Source organism: Ziziphus jujuba, chromosome 9 (genome assembly GCF_031755915.1).
Source record: "Ziziphus jujuba cultivar Dongzao chromosome 9, ASM3175591v1".
Lineage (NCBI taxonomy): Eukaryota > Viridiplantae > Streptophyta > Magnoliopsida > Rosales > Rhamnaceae > Ziziphus > Ziziphus jujuba.
Genome location: NC_083387.1, coordinates 11,562,196 through 11,582,309, shown reverse-complemented (window position 1 = coordinate 11,582,309; position 20,114 = coordinate 11,562,196). Strand labels below are relative to the sequence as shown.

Below are 20,114 nucleotides of genomic sequence, written 5' to 3'. Positions count from 1 at the left end.
AACATTGGTACAAAATGATGGTGATAATTGAGAATATCGAAATGGTAAAAATATAATGGTTTTCGTTGGCAAGAGATGCACAAAATCAAAATTAGAGGATGAGATTTCAATTCTATTGAGATAGATCGAAATGGATATTTGCTAAAGCTAAAATCGATATATAGACGATGTGCAGAAAAGTTGGATCCTACAGAAATACGCTGTGATAGGGATGTGAAATGCTTTCTTCAAGAAGTGAGGAAGGGAGGGATTACAATGATGCGGCCTTCATTGTATGTTGAGGTGATTTCGAAAGTTGAACATGTATGTAGAAATGTTCATCAAACAGCCTTTGCTTCGGATAGTGGGAGTAATCTTCATTCTTTTTCTTGTCCTCCAATTGGCATTCGTCTGCCATAAGTTTTCTGTACTGAACCTATTCAGGCTACATCTCAGGAAATTATGGTTTAAGAAACTCAGTTTAGAGATCAAGTTAATATTTGTGGGGCGTGGACATCATTTAACATCCACAAAGGAGTTGATGTTGGAGGTGACTATGCTAAACGGTTTCCTAACGATGAGGAGTATGAGTAGTTGCATAATATTGATCATGATGAGAATTACAATGCAGCAGGGGATGATGTTGATCATAATGATGTAAATTTTGATCATAAGTTGCCGGACAATGATAATGATATGCATCCTTAAATGAACAATGAAAGAGTTGATGATGTTAGGGTTCATCGTGCTACAAGTGACCACATATCATCGAGTAACAGAAGTGGTTCTATGCCCATATTTTCGTCAAAGTTCACTAGATGTGAGAGCATAGTAGTTGGACAATTATTTCGCAACAAACGTGACTTACAGAATAAACTGAGTATCTATTGCATGCGAGAAAATAAGGAGTTCAAGGTGACACGGTCAATTACACAACGGTATGAGGTTGTATGCTTGGAAAATACTTGTAAATGGTGACTACATGCAATCACATTTAAAAATGGAGAAATATTTGTTGTGAGAATTTTTGATAATGTACACAGTTGCTCATTAGATATCGTGCATCGAGAACATAAGCAGGCCAGTAGCAGGGTTATCGGGCAATGTATCAAATCTAAACTCAACATGATTTTTTGTAGAAACATGAGGTGGATATAAGCTACAACAAAGCATGGAGAGGTAAAGAGTATGCACTTAACATTGTTAGGGGATCTCCAGAGGAGAATTTTGCTAAGTTACCTGCCTACTGTTATGAGTTAGTGTTGAAGAACTCTGAGACTGTTATACGTATCAAAACAGACGATAATAGCAATTTTGTATATTTCTTTATGGCATTTGGAGCAAGAATTAGGGGATTTAAATCCCACATAAGACCCGTGTTGGCTATTGATGCAACTACATTGAAAGGGAAATACGAAGGGTACACGTATACTGTATCAGGCATGGATGGCAATAAGCAAATATATCCTTTGACTTTCGATATTGGAGATGGAGCGAACGAGCAAGCATATACATGGTTTTTCCAAAACTTCAAGGATGCCATCGGAGATTTTCCAGATTTGGTGTTTGTGAGTGATAAACACCCCGCTATTGAAAGGGCATTACACAAAGTTTTTCCCAATGCATACCATGAGTTATGCATGTACCATATAAGCAGAAATATTAAGGCAAATGGACATGCGAAAGATGAAACAATAATACAATGTTTCATGCTTGCAGCTAGTGCATATTTGGTTGAAGATTTTGAGTTTTATATGGGGCAAATTGAGGCAAAAAACAATAGGGCTGCCCAGTACATTCGATCATGTGACCCTACAAGGTGGGCACGTTCTCTTTGTCCATGTAGAAGGTATACTATCATGATTACCAATATTGCAGAAAGCTTGAATGGTATTTTGCTAGATGCTAGAGAGATGCCAATAGTAGCATTAATAGAGCACATACGGGATTTACTGCAAAGGTGGTTTTATGAGTGACGTATGCAGGTGCAAAATTGACGAAGCCTGTGACTGACCATATGGAAGAGCAACTCAAACTATGAAATTTGGAGTCCATCGAACTACGTGTGAAAGCCATTAATATGCATGAATTTTTTGTGGAATGTGGAAGTTTGAGGGGTACAGTTAATCTCTAATAAAAAATATGCTCATGCAAAGTCTTTGATCTTGATCAATATCTTTGTGATCATTGTATTGCCGCTTGCAGAGACCGCAAAATTGCTCCTTATGGCATGTGTTCTCATTATTACACCACGGATGCATATCGTGCCGCTTATGTTGAGTCCATTTACCCTTTGTTAGATGAAAAACAGTGGCATGCCCCGGATGACATGGCAAGTCGTATTGTTTTTCTAGCAAGATAGACACATAGGCGAGCCGGTAGGCCGATGATGCAACACATATCATCCGAAGGTGAAAATGTTATTGGACGTAGATGTAGCCGATGCGGTGGTGTTGGACATTATAGGCAGAGATGTACGAATCCATTGTCTTATGCTTCAAATTAGAAAGTTTTAATTTAGTGTTATGGTTTAATATGTTTTGATAATTATTTCATATATTGGATATAATATTTTCTACTCCACGGTGGAAGATTTATTAGCAATTTTTTTTTTTGAATTTAATCCCAAATGAAAAGAGGCTTTTTGAAGTTGATTTTAAATCTTTAATTTACATATCATTTTATGAAATGTCCAAATGATTTTGAAAAGAAAAACAAACATATATCATTTTTTCTTTTATTTAAAATGGTTATTGATTTTAAATGTCAATACATTTTTTGTTAATTCCATCTTCATCTTATATAATATTTGTCTCCATTCTCAATTTTTTTACCCCACTATTAACTTAAATAATCTATTAGAAATTGATTTTCCAAGTGGAGGAAATTAGTTTCTGATAGGAGTAAAAATTATTCAACGATTTCCGCTTGGAGGAAATTTTTTCCAACAGGAGGAAAGCTATTTCCGCTTGAAGAAAAAATTTTCCGCTTGGCGGAAATTTATCCAGAGGCTTCAATTGATCTCCATATGGGATTTCCGACTAGAGGAAAAATTTTCCTCCAGGAGGAAAAGTTTTCCACCTAGAGAAAATATTTTCCGACAAACGGAAAAGTTTTTAGAATTTGCAATTGAGCTCGTAAGACGTTTGTGTATAATGGAATTCTAATAAATAAACATGGCACATTTTTTATAAGATCAATTAGTTATCCTTACATCAATAACACATCGTTATCTTTGTTAAATGAACATTATAAGCCACCATTATCTTTACAATTAAAAGTCTAATATAATAAAGAATATGCATCTATAAACATGACAAAAGGAAAGAAAAATGCATCACCACCCAGCTCATATGCTTAGTTCTTTGTTGTAAGCCTCATATGCATACTTCCTCCTAAAGAACTCCATGTCATCTTATGTGAATATCAATGGTAATCTAGCATGTAAAAACTCGATGGTTTTGAGTGTAAACATGCCACAGTCACCACTACACAAAAACAATTATTATAACATATATTAGTACTATCAGAACCATATTCAATAGTTAATATTTATTTAACAAACATGTACGTATTAAGGGGCTTTACTCGTTACTTTGCTGAGGGAAATTTTGTGCCAATTCATATGTAAACTCATAAATGGAATCTACAAGATCCGTCCGCTGCTCATAAAAGGATTTCAGTTATTTAGTTGCGCGCTTATTTAGTGGAATCAACAACTGTCAATACATTACAGGATTTCAGTTAGCACAACAAATAAATGAAGGCACATGAATAAATGAATAATTAACATTACACAATTTGGACATGTATATTGTACATGATTTACGCATTTCCATGGCTTCGACTCCTTCATTCGAATCCCTAATACATATTCTTGCATTGCATATGAGAATTGGAACTTAGATGGATTGGCAAGGAACTTTCCATAACACTGCTTAATGTATACCTAGAACAAAATAAATTATTAGTTATCCAAAATCACAATGGCCACATATAGGACACCTGGCCTTTAAAACTTCTTTATTTGGAGAAAAATGTTTTCTGACAGGAAAAAAATGCTTTCCACTTGGAGGAAAAATTTTCTGACAAGCGGAAAATTATCCAGAAGCTTGAATTGAGCTACATATAAGAGGTTTGTGAAAAATGGAATTATAATAAATATGCCACATTTTGTAGATGGTTAATTAGATATCTTTACACCAAAACCCATCATTATCTTTGATAAATGAACATCAAAATAATCCAGCATTATCTTTACATTTAAAATGTTAATATAAGAAAAACAATGCATCTATAAACATAATGAAAGTAACAACAACAAAGAAGTAAAAATGATATTATGCTGTTCATGAATCAACCTAAACTCATATGCTTAGTTCTTTGTTGTAAGCCTCATAAACATACTTCCTCCTAAAGAACAATATATTATCTTGTGTGAAACTCAATGGTAATTTAGCATATAAAAATTCCATGGACTTGAGCACAAAAATGAACAATAATATAATTACAACCATATTCAATAGTTAAAATTTATGCAATAAACATGTAAGTGTTAAGGGGCTTTACCCATTGGTTTGCTGAGGGCAACTTTTTGCCAATGCATAGATAAACTCATCAACGGACTTTACAAAATCCGTCCGCTCTTTGTAGAAGTATGCAACCTGCAATAAATAAGGCAACATAACATAGGCATGTGGCATTGCTTCCTAAGGATAATCTATGGTTGTAACACATATTAAACATTATGGTTTCACATTCAAACTTCCCATTAAAATTCAACAAAAACGTAGCTTTTTATTACAGATAATTTCACATTCTAAACATGCAAGATAAACATTGTCGTCACACCGACAAAGGTTCTAAGAAAAAGTTTTACAATGTTAACAACTTAGAATAGTATAAACTACATATTCATCTTCAGTATCAACTTTTAAAATAGTAGCACGATATTTCTTTTTATATTTATATGTTTAGCAAAATTTTCAGAATGCTTTTAACAAAATTTGAGAAAAGAAAGATGTTGATGGTAAAATAATATAGTTATTGTAGTACAAAGTCGTACTTAACTCTCTCATGAAACATTGATGAAAAAAAAAACATAAAATATGACCCAAAAAAAAAAAAAAACTAAATATAGGCTTTGCAGCATATTGTTTGAATTTATTTAGCATAATAAATAAGGCATTAATTATAATTAACAATGACTTCTTCCTCTTACTTGACCAATCTATCAGTTTGAATGTTGATCATTTTCCATTTTAATCAGCAGATATATTCCACCTCTAGTATCATCTAGGATTCCTTTTGGGCTCATAGTTACAGTCACCAAATTAAATAAGAAAATAGAAATTATATCTTATTAGTGCAAAGTGAGGCCAAACAATAAATCTTTTTTTTTTTTTAAATACATCTCATGTCAACTAAATCCAACAGAAATGCAATTTTTGGATATACTAAAAGCAAAAAGCTTGTCATCAAGTGAATTATGACATAAAATACTCACTGAATTTTTGCAATTATATATATTTTTTTTAAAAATGAGAGGTTCTACTTTAAAAATTAAAATTAAAGTGTTTCCAAGTGATAAGATTGGAATTTTACAAATTGAAATTGAAAATTTGATAAATATTCAATTGTTTTTTCTGTTTTCATAAGTTAGGGAATATTTGCACTCCGATTTGCTCTCGTGTACTATAGGCCATGTATGCTAAATCTGAAGACGAAATTCACTTCTATTGTTAATGACAAAAGCATGATCTGGCCAAAATTAACAAAGACCAATAGGAGATAAAAAAATCAAAACATATATAACAAGCAATTTAGATTTAAAATAATGGTTAATTAATCTTATTTTTTATACATCCCCTGATCGATTACAATCACAAATTGCATTAAACATCACTTAAGTGGGTTCTCTGCCTGCCGTAAATAATCATTCCATTGAACTTTACTCAAAAAATGATTGCAGAACTTTTGTCTTTGATCAGAACCAAAGTAAAAAATGTAAGCTTCATATTCATCCCCAATTAGCACTTAAAAAATCTTAAAAATGAAAAGAATAGAAGAAGGTATTAAAAAAAAATAGAAAAGAAAAATACTAACCTGCTGCAAGAAGAGTACACAATGCAGACAAATCGGCCCCAATTAGCCCTTTTCAATACACATACTCAGTCGAAAGAAAATAAAATAAAACCTTTTAGCACTTAGACAATATTATTCTCAAAATCAAATAAACTATCAAAAAAGCAAAATAATGAATTTGCAATAAAAAAAATTTAAAATCTATTAAGAAAACGAAATGAAAGAGTTAGAAATTACAAAATTCAATAGGCAAAAAAGAAAGACAAGCAAATCATAATTTACCATTTCAATCTCCATTTTTTTTTTCTTGAGGCTCTGTCTCTCCCTCTATCAGTAATATTTTCTACATCTGATTAAGGCCCAGCAGATCAGCAACTATGGTGAAAAAAAATGAAAGAAAGAAACATGGTGAATGGCGACTGACCACCTTTTAATTGCTATCATGTGTTTACTCCTTGGTAGCTTTCTATGGTTTTTGATTTTTTGAAGCCGCTTTTCCTTTTCCTCCATTGTCTTTATGGTCTTTTAGGGATGAAAGGGGCTGGTGGTTGAAGAAGAATGGCGAGGTTTCAGAAAAACCTTTTTGCAAATGCAAAAAGAATAAACAAAAAGCTTTTTAATTTTATTGTTTATCAATTTGGTCAATAAGGACATTTTGGTACGAAAATGTAAAATGATGGCTATTATTCAATAAAATTAAAGTTTTTGTTATTTATCAATTTTAGACTTCTAGGGTGGTTATTTTTCAAAAAAAAACCCTTTTAATTTTTTAGATTTTCGATTGGGTTTTTGGGATCTGTTGGGCAAAGTCACTAAGGCCCTAAGCTTTAACAACCAAATTGTTTGGCTAAGGCTTAGACTGGCATTTACTTATAGATATTCGAAAGAGAAATATTCAGCGAAAGAGAGAGAAAGAGATTAGAAAAGGCTAGATCACTTTTTTAACAATTCATCAATGTGGTACCTGCAAAAATTAATATGGATTCAGAAACTTCTGTTGAATTAAATTGTTCATCCACCTCCTCCAACTGTTTAATTTCACTTTTAATCAACCAATTAAATATTATTTTTTATGGCACCTAACTAATTATACAATTGTTATGTACCACGAATTCATAAAAAGAAGTAAATACAATATCCTTATTAGCTGCTTCATTTTTCTTAAAAGCAAAACTAAAATAATTTTGGTTGGGAAATATTTGCCGATCTAATAATTTCCCACAAAAAGCTGGTTTAAATAATCTCATTTGGGTTGTATTTACTTTATTTATGCAAAATCCTCCAACACCCCCCCCCCCCCCCAAAAAAAAAAGAACTTACTGTTTTTTATATGAAGGAATTAATTTTTCTATATAATTATAAATCTGAAATAAAGAAAAAGCATGTCGTAAATATATACCAACTGCCTACTGGAAAATATAAGAGGCAACATAATTTTGATTGAGAGTGTATAATTTTGTCTTTTTTTTTTTCTTTTTTTTCAACTTTTAACAAAAGGGAGCTTTTTCTTTCATGTTTAAAGAAAGATAAGTTTTGATCTGTTTAATTTTTACATAAATTGAAGATCTATTGAATTTCTAGAATTTTAGGTGGAATGAGAGATTTCTGATTCTTTCTACTTTTCTCCAGGTAGAATGACAGGCAAAGAGGCTCGATGAGAAGGAATCAACGAAGAAAATTTGTGTAATATATGGTAATCCATTTGATATACGAACTATATGCACTATTTATTTATTTAGTTTTTTGGTAAATTTTGTACATAGAGCTATTATCTATAGAGAATACTATAAGCTTCAAATTTCATCATCATTCTTTCTTTTAAAAGAGAAAGTATTTCACTCATTGAGAAAAAAAGAACAAAGATAGTAAAATTCAAGGTTAATGAATTTCAAATAGAAGAAATATGAAATTATTTAAGAATGCAAAAAGCTATGGACAACAAAAAGGTTTATGCCAAAGCTAAATGACTTTAGCACAAAAGTAGATAACTCCCACGGGAGGCCCACGGGATCTCATAAGTGATGGGTGCGGGAACCCGAAAATAAAAAAGTAGACAATTATTTAATGCTCATTTTATACCACATTTCATATTCAATTAAGGCCATCACATGTAAGAAAAATAAAAGATTAAAAAAATTATAATAATTAGATGTATCTCTACACTAATAAAAATATATGTCAGATAACAAAAAGTATATATGTCTTAGTATTTTCTAATTTAAATTAGATTACATATTTGAGTCAGATGTGACAGGATTTTTTTTTTCTTTTTTCTTTATTTAAAAAAAAAAAATCTTTCTATAAGAGAGGTCCTCCAACCCCTCATGGTTCTCTTAATTGAAATATTTAAACCAACACATATATAACTTGTTACATGTAGAAGTTTTAATGATTTTGAAAGAAATACGTATGTATTATCAAGTATTAACCTATAACATGTGTAAAATGTGATGATATCATAAGTCATAACCAAGGGAGCTGTGTGGCAAATTTTAACTAGAATAAGTTATAAGGACATAATAGTCCGAATGCAGTCAAATAAGTATAAAGCTAAATTAAAACCTCCCATCCAGTAATAGAAAATATATATATATTAATAACCAAATTTGGGCATGAAATATATTTTAGGCAATGCTGGTTGATTAATTAAATAATAATATTGCTCAAGTGGTGGTTGGATAGTACTAAAATTTTACCAAAATTGACATGGAAATCAGAAAAATTCTTGAACAAAAGCAAACACCGTTAGTAAGCAGTAATTCCTTGTAAGCACCATAATCAGTTTCGTAAAACGAGAAAAAAAAAAAAAGGGTAAGAAACACCCAAATCGAAATCAATCTCCTTCATTAATAAGCAACATTCTCTACCTTCCACCCCTCTGACTCTCCTAAAAAAATAAAAAATAAAAATAGAAGAAGAAATTACATCAGATCCAAAGCAAACCAAGCAAGGAGACCACCCCTCTACCATTCCACGTGCAAACCTCCTCCTTCCATGATTGTATTTCTCAATTTTTTTTTTAATTTTTATTGTTTAAAAATATGAATTTCTACTATTGTTTTTTTATATTTTCATGCTTGAAAAAGTGAAACCTAGAAGGCTGGAAAACCCACATGTAATGAGACAGAATTGATTTCCTTTTGACACGTGTATAATCATGCCAATATGGATGTACCTTTTGCTTTTGTTTCTTTCAATGCCTCTCTCTCTCTGCCACTCTTTGTAATACTGTTCCTCTCTGCCTCAATAATTATATTTTCTGGCTCCTAACGAATAAAAAAAATTCCCTTTTTTTTTTTTTCCCCCCCCTCTTCACAAAGGAGCTGAATTCTGCCTACTACTTTGCTTATCAAATGGATAATATGCAACTTGTTTTCTTTTCTGGGTTTCTTTTCTTTCTGAACAAATTCAAATGCAACATTAGAATATGATTAAAATACTATTCATAATTAACAAGTAAAAGCTAATCGATCCTTGAAACTTTACCGCTTGGAGAGAATTTCCTAATATAATAATATACCGGCCTTTTAAGCTTTTTCCTGTGGTCCCTACTCTAGGTATGTTAACCTTGTCTACAAAAGAATAAGAATCGTTTCCATTTTTTGAAAGAATATATTAGAAAGAGGAAAGCTCAACATATAACAAGATAGAGTAAAAAACAAAGAATAAAAAGAAAAAGAAAAGGTTTTTAGTAATACAGTAACAAGCTCTACAAAAACAAAATGCAAAGCTGAGAAACAACACAATAATTGATAAAAACAAACAGCCAAAAGGGACCCAAACAAAAGACACTTTTCAAATGGAAGACCAATATATAAGCCAAATAGCCAATCAATCAATATATAAACATGCGTATTCTTCCAAAGGAAACAAAAAGAAAAAAAGAAAACAAAAACACTAACTGTTAAAAAAAACAAATTAGGATAAATTTATAAACTTCTAAATATTATTATTAAGAATTTTTTGCAGAGAAGAAGCTTCTACGAATGTGGTTTAGAACTACAAAGGCAGAGAGATTCTTTATATTATATATATATATATATATATATTAAGGGAAAACCAAAAAAAAAAAAAAAACTGTACAAAAAGCAAATAAAAAGTGTTTTTTTTTTTTTTCCTCCTCCAAAGTAAATTTTGAAACCAGTAGTCTTTACGGTACTATCTGTGGTAATTTTAGCCTTTTTCTCTGTTGTTCATGGTTTCAGAGGAAGCCATTCGTACCGACCCTCCAAGGGAACATCGTTCACAAAATCAAAGTTGTACCTGCACCAAAAATGGGAAAGTTGTTAGTTAGTTAGGGTTCCGATTCCTCACAGTGCTAAAGTGCGCCTATGGAGTAGTACGCTACATAATCTTAACACACAGTACTAGCAAATAATAAGAACAATAATCCTCTGTATACTGTTCACACATACTTCTCGGTGAAGTGCGTTTGCTCGTAGCTCTCAGCCTTGGCAAAAAACTCCTCGATTTCTTGTATCGTAGGGAGAATCCGCGCCGGTGGTTCATTCCTGTCGTTCTCTACCGCCAGCGCCGCCGTAGGTACTCCTGCAGTCTCAGGTTCCACGGTGTCCGCGCTCGGTTCATCCGACGGCTCTTGTTCTCTGTTGAACAAAGCGGAGATGGTTTAACATTTTTAGGAGAAAAAGAAAATTGTATCGTTTCGGTTTTTGTGTGGAGTTTAAGAAACACACAGGAAAGTTCAATGGAAAACCTGATTTCGTTGTCTTCAATGGATTTTGCTCTTACGGTTTCGGAATTCGGAACCTGCAATAAGAACATGTAATTAAAACCGTGAAATCTTTATAAATGAATAAATAAATTTATGTGAATTTAATACTTTATTTAAATAGCATGAGAAAAAACAACTTCGGGAAAGAAAACGGAGATCCTTTGTTTTCAGTTTGTTTGCTGAGAAAACACAAAGAGGGAAAAGAAACACACACTAATGACTAAACCGACTTGTTTCGTATTCAATACTGCTCGAGTTTAGCCTCTTCTTCCAATTTTTTTTTTTTTTTTTTTTTTTTGTCTAAGAAAAAAATGGAAAATCAAACGTTTATGTTCTTTCATTTTCCTACTGTTTCTCAACAACCAAACAGGTGCCTAATCAAAACAAAAAGAAAAAATAAAGAAAGAAAACCAGACGACATTTCTAAATTGAGAAATTGAAACGGACCTCCTCCAGATCCACACGTTTGAAGCTCTCGTCAACGTCGTCGTCGTTGGCCGCATTGTTGAAGCAGCGACAACATATACCGGAATGATCGAGGCAAACATTGGAGCTGAAATCACCGGCGGCGGAGGTCGGCATGCAGTCCAGCTTGGTCGGAGAATCCAAGCGGAGAGGCGATGGTGGGGAATGCAAGTATTGTCTGGAGCAAACAACTTTTCTTCTCTTCGACACCATGCCTGCTGGTGTGGTCGTAGCCTCCGCAGTCTCTGCAATTCGCTTACTCTCCGCCAATTTACCCTCCATCTGTCTCTCTCTCTCTCTCTCTCTCTCCCCCGCTCAAGCTCTCGTTTTTCTTTTCTATTTTTATTCTTTTTAATTGTTTTTTGCTATTTTTGGTTTCTTAGATAGCGAGGAGAGCGTGGTTAAAAGTGGGAGATCCGAGGGAGATCAATTTGATTAAAAAGCAAGGCGGTGATTTAATTGGACGGTTAAGATTTATTTAAGATAAATATTAAATTTATTAGAAAAATAAATTAAATAAAGAAATAAAAGTTGCTGCGCTGGTTGGTACTGTTATAAAAAGTGTGGGACCTGAGGGGGTTAAGCGCGACAAGGAACTGAAACGGCGCCGTTATGAAAATCTGAAACGGTTTTAAGGATCCCAGGTACCAACATACTCTCTCTCTCTCTCTCTCTCTCTATATTTTTGAATTCTTTGCCCTCATCCTTATTTATTATTAATTTTCACATCAAAATCCGAGTTTTTCTGAGTAAAAATGTGAATTTTTATATCTTTGTGAGTAAAGAAAAATGGATAAACGTGAAAGTGAAAAAAAAAGAAAAGAAATCAAATTACAAAGTTGCCAAAGAAGGTATAGACAAAATTGGATGGGACTCTATTTCTCTCCTACTTACCGATGGTTGGACAAGTACAAGTTTACAATTAAAGTGATATGACATAGGTGAGGTGATACATTCGGATTACATTCACATTATTTTTTTCATTTATAATTTCTAAATTTTTTAATATATATATATATATATATGTTTTAAACAGTTCCTTTGAGCTAGTACCAATATTTGTATTACTGTAGTTGGATCCAAACTAGAAACTCAACTCAAATTCTACGTCTGATTAACTTGCAACTTTTTATCTTTTATTTATTTTGGCTATTATTATTATTATTATTTTTTGGCTTATACCCGATTTACTTGGACTTGTACTTAAAGTTTCAGATAAGATATATATATATATATATATATATATATTGGTATTATATAAATCTTATATAGAATTTGCATGTTATATAAGTTCTAATTGGGTAAAATTTGTGTATTTGTATGTTGTTATAATTCTAATGGTATAAGATATCTATATTTATATGAATTATAAGTAATCTATTTGGATTGGTATTTCCGATTGTATTAGACTTGGCAATGTTGGAAATCAGTTAACTAGATGTGTGCATATATATATATATATATATTACACATACTTCAATTGGATATCTATATATTTTAATGAATAATGCATGTAAGTGTAAAATATATATTTTTTAATTTATTTTTTCAATTTAGACCCTCAAAATATGAGATCTTACATTAATAGAGAAGTATAACTTGCAAATTTAATACAAGAATAAAAAATGAAATTAGAAAAAAGAGTTAATATATGTGCACTTATCTATCAACTAATGGAGCACAATCTATTTTTTTATTGGTAAACCTAATTTAGAATTTAGTACAATGATAATTTAAAATATAATAATAAAGAAAAAAGTTATACATATGTAATATTTTACCACGTACTAAATACAATATATATATATATATATACAAAAATAATATGTTAAGGGATTTATAAAAAAAAAAAAAAAACTATGAAGGATAGCATCCATAATTGTTAAATTTGTATGATTTTTATAATTTAATAATTGTAAATAACTGTTATTTATAATATGTGTATATTTTTTTACATAAATCCTTTTATTTTTGAACGGGCATATAAATCCTTAATCACATAAGTTTTTGCGTGTATTTATATAAATTTCTTTAAGTTAAACAAGCTAAATGCTAGTAGTATAAAAATTATGTAATTGTATACGAATTCCAAGTATTGTAAAAGTTTTTTTAGTATATATGTATATAGTTGTATAAATTTCCGTGTAATTAATCCAGCATGGGAATCTGCATAGCTAGGAGAAGGACCAAAAAACTTGGAAGCCTGCTTTATATAATTATTTTACTTATATAAGTAGTTAGCTTAACATGGTTACTTGTTAAGTAGGGTGACTTCGTATTTAATTTGTCCCAAAAAGGGACGCATGGAATGGTTAAAGGAGTACTCTTTGGCTTTTTCCTTGACCATAAATTTCCATTTGATAATTAGTTAGGTCGGTCCAACATGTTAGTAATAGTACACATTGTGAACGTGACATAGTTACCCTATTAGGTTGAACAACGGCTTTCATATCTTGTTTAAATTCATTTAATACCTACTCTTTTTTGCTTGCTTGGGTCCATGAAAAGTTTTTAAAAGCCATCAATGAGTTGGATAAGAGAAAAAAAAAAATATATATATATATATATATATATTAATGACAAGAAAAAAAAAATAAAAAATGAGAAACCTTAAATACAAAATATTGATGCAGTAAAATCTACGATATTTATTAGTTTAGTACATATAGATGGCCTGCGGGATATTTTTTTATAACCAATAATCCCAAATTCAAATTCCCGCCTTCTAATATTAAAAGAAAAAATATATATAAACAGTTAAATAAGTTAAATATAAAATAAAATAGAACCAGGCTGTAAAATAAATTATCATTGAATGACATCCAAATTTAATAACAATTGTTATCAATTTTTAGATAGAGACTCAACAGACTTTTATATATAGTTATGATTTGATGGGAAGTATCTTGCCATGGCATTTTCTATGGTTGATAAATTAATTAATTATTTAAAATTAATATTCTAGTTGAGCAAATAATAATTTTGAGGACTTGCTATGTAAGAAAATTTTTAATAAGAACTATATGCCAAACACATCAAAATTGTAAACACTATATACACATGCATATTATATATATATACATGTATATATAAATTAATTGTACTTTGATATCTTTTAACTTCAAAATATATCAATTTAGGTTTTTAATTTTAAAATATATCACATTAAGCTCTTTATTTTTTATTTGGTGCATATTGATCCAATTATCACTAAAATTTTCAATACCAACCAACAAGAGGTTATGTTTAGGCAGTCTTAATTACATAAAAACATATTGACTTTATAAAATTAAGAAATAGTATAAATCAGTACAATAAAATGATCACTTGTATTTTATCTTAATTATTTACATTATATTCAAACTTTATAAAATTAGTATACCCTGATGTGATAATTATTTTATAATTAGGATTGTAAAAAAAAATAAAAATAGTTTGTAAAGGTCACAATCTTTACTTTATAATTACATTAAGGATTAAAATATGTAACTATTAAGTTAATAGAAGGCTCAATGTCCACCAAATAAAAAATAACGGACTCAGTTGTGGTGGATTTTTACCAAGAGCCTAAATTGCAATAACTTGAAATTATAAGGTATTAAAATATATTAACCTTGTACATATATATATATATATATATAGGAGCTCTCGGTCAGAAATATTTTGATGGTTTTCCATCAAGACTTCCCAGCTTATTAGCCATTGAATTGCTTTAAAGATGAAAATTTTATAATTCATTTAGAGTTTATATGAGTTTATATAAAATTCATTTTGTCCTTTTACGATTTTATTTTTCACTAAACTTGTATAGATGCTAAATACATTTTTAGATTTAGCCTTTTAAGGAATTAAATTGTCAATAAAAAAAGTTTCATATTGTACATCAATCAGCATATTTTGACAGCAAAACTTACTATCATGATGTCATAATAGAAAATAATTATATATAGTCTTGCTCACATTAAATCTTTTTTAATTAGCTTTTGAACAATCAATTAGTGACCTAACATGAGTTTAATAATATATTAGAGCCCTATATATTGGACATATATAGTGATTATATATGAATCTAGTGAATCTTTATTATCTTTTTAGATTTTGACCTTTAAAGTGATTAAAAATTGATAATGAAATATCTAATCGATTTACCTAATATGTGACACTGGTTGTATATAATCTATATATATATATATATATATTTACTTTTCATATCAAGTTGAAAAACTTAAAACTTTTAAGCTACATATATATAGTTCATGCATCATCTATGTTAGAGATAAAAACTGTAAGCTAGAAATTAAGTTCATGTCACAGATTTAGATGGACAGTTAGTAATATATAGTCTTAATTTACACATCAAGTTGAAAAACTTAAAACTTTTAAAGTACTACATATATACAGTTCATGCATCATCCAGGTTACAGGTAAAAACTGTAAGCTATAAATTAAGTTGATGTCACAAATTTTACATAGATAGTTAGTAAAGAGGATATATAAATGTTCAATAAACATACATACACAATCACATATCCACCACATACTAATATGAGCTGTACTTAATTAGTTGGGATGGTTATTTTTAACGTCTTTAATTTGTAGGGTGAAGAAATAAAAGACCAAAGAAAAAAAAAAAAAAATTGGCACTTTGATTTTCTTGCGTTTGGTGATCTAACTATTATATACGTAAAGGACGAGTGGGTCCAATCCGCCAAGCTCCACCTTCTTATATTAATTGCTTTGAACTAATTCATTAGAGAAAAAATTGATGAGCTTCATGTGTTTAACTAACACCATACGTGCATGTTTCTTAAGCATTGATTTCCAACTGTTTGTGTATGTATGAGAAAATTAGTTGTCCTTTTCCTTTGTTTTTTTTTAAAAAAAAAATTTTATTTCCTTTCATTTTCTTATTAATTCAATTATTAGCAGAGAAGCATTTAAGAGATCCATCGACAATCAGGCATATAAATGATCATTCAATAAAACCTTCCTCTAAAAAGAGGCATTAAGAGAGAGAAGTTTTTTGTGGTACGTAGTACAAAACGATTCTATGTCCAAGAAACGTTCAAAATTTGAGGATTTTGTAGGATATGTATAGACGATGCGAGGGCCAATCAACTTTAAAAGAAACAACCATTCATGTCCCATCATGTCTTGTGTCCATCCGCTTCATAAAAATAATAATAATAATAATAATAATAAAATAATAATGTGGTTAAAAAGGTAAGGCTTCTCAATGTTACTTTCTCATTATCAAAAAGCTCCCAAAAAAAAAAATATCACCTATTTGTTTTGGAAAAGTGAAAATTTGTGAGTAGAACAAGGGTTGTCCCACAAATTGATCATTAGCACCCACATAAGCAATAAAATAGTAGAACCACAAGTTTAATAAAATCCTTGGAACAGAGTTACAAATTTATTTATATTTCACCCATCTCTTTCAAAGCCTGCCAATGGTTTGGTCATGAATCTTAAAAAGAAACAAATAGTACTAAAGTCAGTTGCAGAAACCTTGCTCATTCCATTTTTATGCTTCTACTTTTTTCCTTTCTTTCTTTTCTTTTTTTTTTTTTTTTTAAAACCATACGTCTCTCCAAGTTGTCTACCTTATTGGGATTCCCAAAAAATAACTAGTAGTACACTTTCAAAGAACGGCTTGATGAATCAAAAGGAAACTAATCCCTCAATTTGCTTCCTGTTTCCTTAAACCCAAGTTTCCAATAAACTGGAATAAACCCTAGATTTAGGGCTGGTTTGTTAACTTACGTTCATGGTTTTCTGCATGTGTTTCTTTTTTGTTTGAGAGATTAAACAATGATAAATGACTACTGTGATATCCATATATAAGGACAAAGAATAAGAAGAAGAAAACATTATAAAAGCTAGTTTAGTTTATAATATAAATAGTTTGGAATGGTTTTTAATTTAATATTTCTATTTATTTTTTCCTTTAAAAGCAAAGATTGTAGCTGAAGCCTACACAAGAAGGATATGATTTAATATGTATGTATGTATGTATGTATATATATATATATATCATTTAAGAATGAAAATCTTTTTTCCTTTTTTTTTATTATTATCTAACAAATGATAAAATCTTATATTATTTAAAAAGGTGTAATTATCTTATTTTTATTTATTTATTTTATTTTATTTTTACTAATGTTTTTAAATGAGGTGAAATCAAAACACAAAAAAGCATTAGAGGGTCCACACCCACCATTTAAACATTACCAAATGAGAGGTTAGCATTTTGTTTCCTGCATATCTGTTTGCATAAATATCCAGTATTTAATTTCTTTGGACTCCAACCAGCTGTAATCTCATAAAATCTAGGTTGTCTGTGCCACCGTGCCAAGGATTGTTATTTTCTTACCCAAATAAAACAAAATGAAATCTGAGGCTTGTTTTAACACTGGAACTATTAGCTAGACTTTATCTCTAAAAATCTGATGAGAATATGTAATAGTTTTGAAGTTTACATAAAATTGAGGGGTATATAATAGGCAAAACTAGCTAATAGTGCCGGGAGAACAGTACTCGATGGTTTGCTGAGCTTGCTGGCAAACTGATATATATGATGGAATAATAATTGTATCGAGTAGGAATTTCTGAGACGTACTGATTGGAATATAATGGTTATTCATAAAAGTTTTACAGAAATTTTAATTAAGTGAGAATTTCTCAGTACAATTTGGAACTTCGCGCTATTTATTTATTGCTGCCTTGTTTTTTGCCCTCTGATTATTGATGAGAATGAACAACTTTATTTATAGAATATGACAGAGTTGGTACCACTCTGAGGCAGCTCTTCTCTCTTCGTCAGTAAAAACAAGCACTAAAACTACGTACGCGTATTGGCAAAGGACATGGGATTTTTTTTAAAAAAAAAAATTCTCATGTTTTTGTTTAAAAGTAAAATAGGGATTGAATAGTATAAGATATTCTTAGGTGCAATTTTGTCAAGATCCAATAATAAGAAAATAATTATCAATTTATATAACAAGAATTTTTTTTTTTTTTAAATGAATATACAACAAGATTTTGATGTCTAAATTTTGACAAATTTATAATTTTTATAAAGAAAAGGCCATGTAAGAATGAGACACTAGACAGAGATAGGCACTTAGGACATGTTTTAGAAACGTGAAAAAGATTAAATGTCATCTAACCAGCTATAAATTTTGGGCCTTGTGTAGCAGTTATTTTCGAGAGTAGTATACAAATGTAGTAGATGGAATTTAGATGCACACCACTATTTTATTTTCACCAGAATATCTGAACTCTGGTTAATATATAACAAATATTCTGTTCATATTACGGATGGTAGGAATTGCTGTAATTACAGTTAAAGACTCTCAATAACTCCACAACGCAAACATTATGTAGAGAGAAATTATCATATATTATGGGTAAATTCTGTATAAATCGAACAATCTCTATTCATATGCATTGAATATCCGGTTATGAATAATTTATTACCCCTCATTATTGATGTAGCAATTACATTTAAAAGTATTTTTTCTCAAAGAGACTTATAATATTCTATATTATTATTATTTTTTTAATGGTTGGTAAAAGTTGGATGGAAAAATTCAAGACCCATTAAGACATTAAGATGGAGCCTTTTATTGATAACTAATTAAGTCTCAAACTGAATGAAACAAAAAATAATAACGAAAATGGGTAGAAGGAATAATTATCTTTTCATCTGTTTGGCTCAAAAGATAAAAATGACCAAAATTGGTTGAGGATGTATCATCCGTTAAATGACCATAAATGGAAAAGAAAAAGATGAGAGATGAAAAATAAGTAGTCAACTCCATTCTCCTCTTTATTTTTATTTTTTATTTTTTATTTTTTTTAAGACCCAGATAGAGTTCAAACTATTCTAGCAGTTCAACTAGCACTTCTAAGAGTTCCCAAAAATAAAAATTAAAAAAAAAAAAAAAAAAAAAAAAAAAAACAAGAAGCTAGCACTTCTAAGCTTGCCATTGTTATATTCTACAAACAAACTACATTGTTTGCTTCTTCAAGGGGCATTGCATTTTTTGGCACTGATTTTTTGTGCCAAATTTGGCAGTATTTAAAGTTTTATGAGTACCATGTTATTTATTGGATTAATTAATATTATTTTACTCTTAATTAATAAAAAGTAATACAAATGTTGGTCCTTTTACAATTTAATAAAATTTTAAAATTTATTGTACCTGCATATGTTAAAATTTAACATTAATATTGGTATTTACCATTGAAAAACCTCTTTAACACATTTTCCTTTGACCAGTTTTGTTTATTGATCCTCTTTCCTCGTCGGCAATCCCAATCACTTGCTGAGAAGTTACAATACTTTGCACTTTGAAAGAGAATGAATGTATTTCAAACCCAGAGTCTTGTGGTGGGGTGAGGGAAATTACCACTAGAACAACCTCACTTGTCCGATAGACATTTAAATACAACATGCATGGGGATTTATGTTTAAGAATCTCTCTCCTTAATTCAGTATTTGCAGTTTTCGTATCATGTTAAAATACCGTTCATTCTCCAAAGAAGAAGAAAGTTGAACAAAAATCTCTTTTTTATTTTAGACCCTTTGTATGGCTTTCTTATTTGCTTCAAACAAAATCAAAGAAACATAGAGTCAACCAAAGTTGCAACATAAATATGTGTCGCGTGCAGTGTAATAGAAAAATAACATAAAATCAGTGCCTAACGGTGAAAATGGAAATTGCACTCTACATTCTTCTTTCACAGGAAGTTGGATTTCCTACTAAATCAGAAAATTAAACTTTACCAGAAATAACTCAAAACTTTGGATTTCCTACTAAATCAGAATATTAAACTTAACCAGAAA

At 30.2% G+C, this 20,114-nt stretch overlaps 1 protein-coding gene across 1 annotated transcript; it reads right to left on the bottom strand.

The window, feature by feature from the left end:
* Window positions 1–9,987: 9,987 nt before the first annotated feature.
* On the bottom strand, window positions 9,988–11,646 carry LOC107427071 (cyclin-dependent kinase inhibitor 7). The gene is made up of 4 exons (XM_016037406.4): window positions 11,243–11,646; window positions 10,778–10,830; window positions 10,479–10,667; window positions 9,988–10,326 (listed from the first exon to the last, which is right to left on the bottom strand). The coding sequence occupies exons 1-4, from the start codon at window positions 11,540–11,542 to the stop codon at window positions 10,257–10,259; spliced, it is 612 nt and encodes a 203-aa protein (XP_015892892.2). The 5' UTR covers window positions 11,543–11,646; the 3' UTR covers window positions 9,988–10,256.
* Window positions 11,647–20,114: the final 8,468 nt, after the last annotated feature.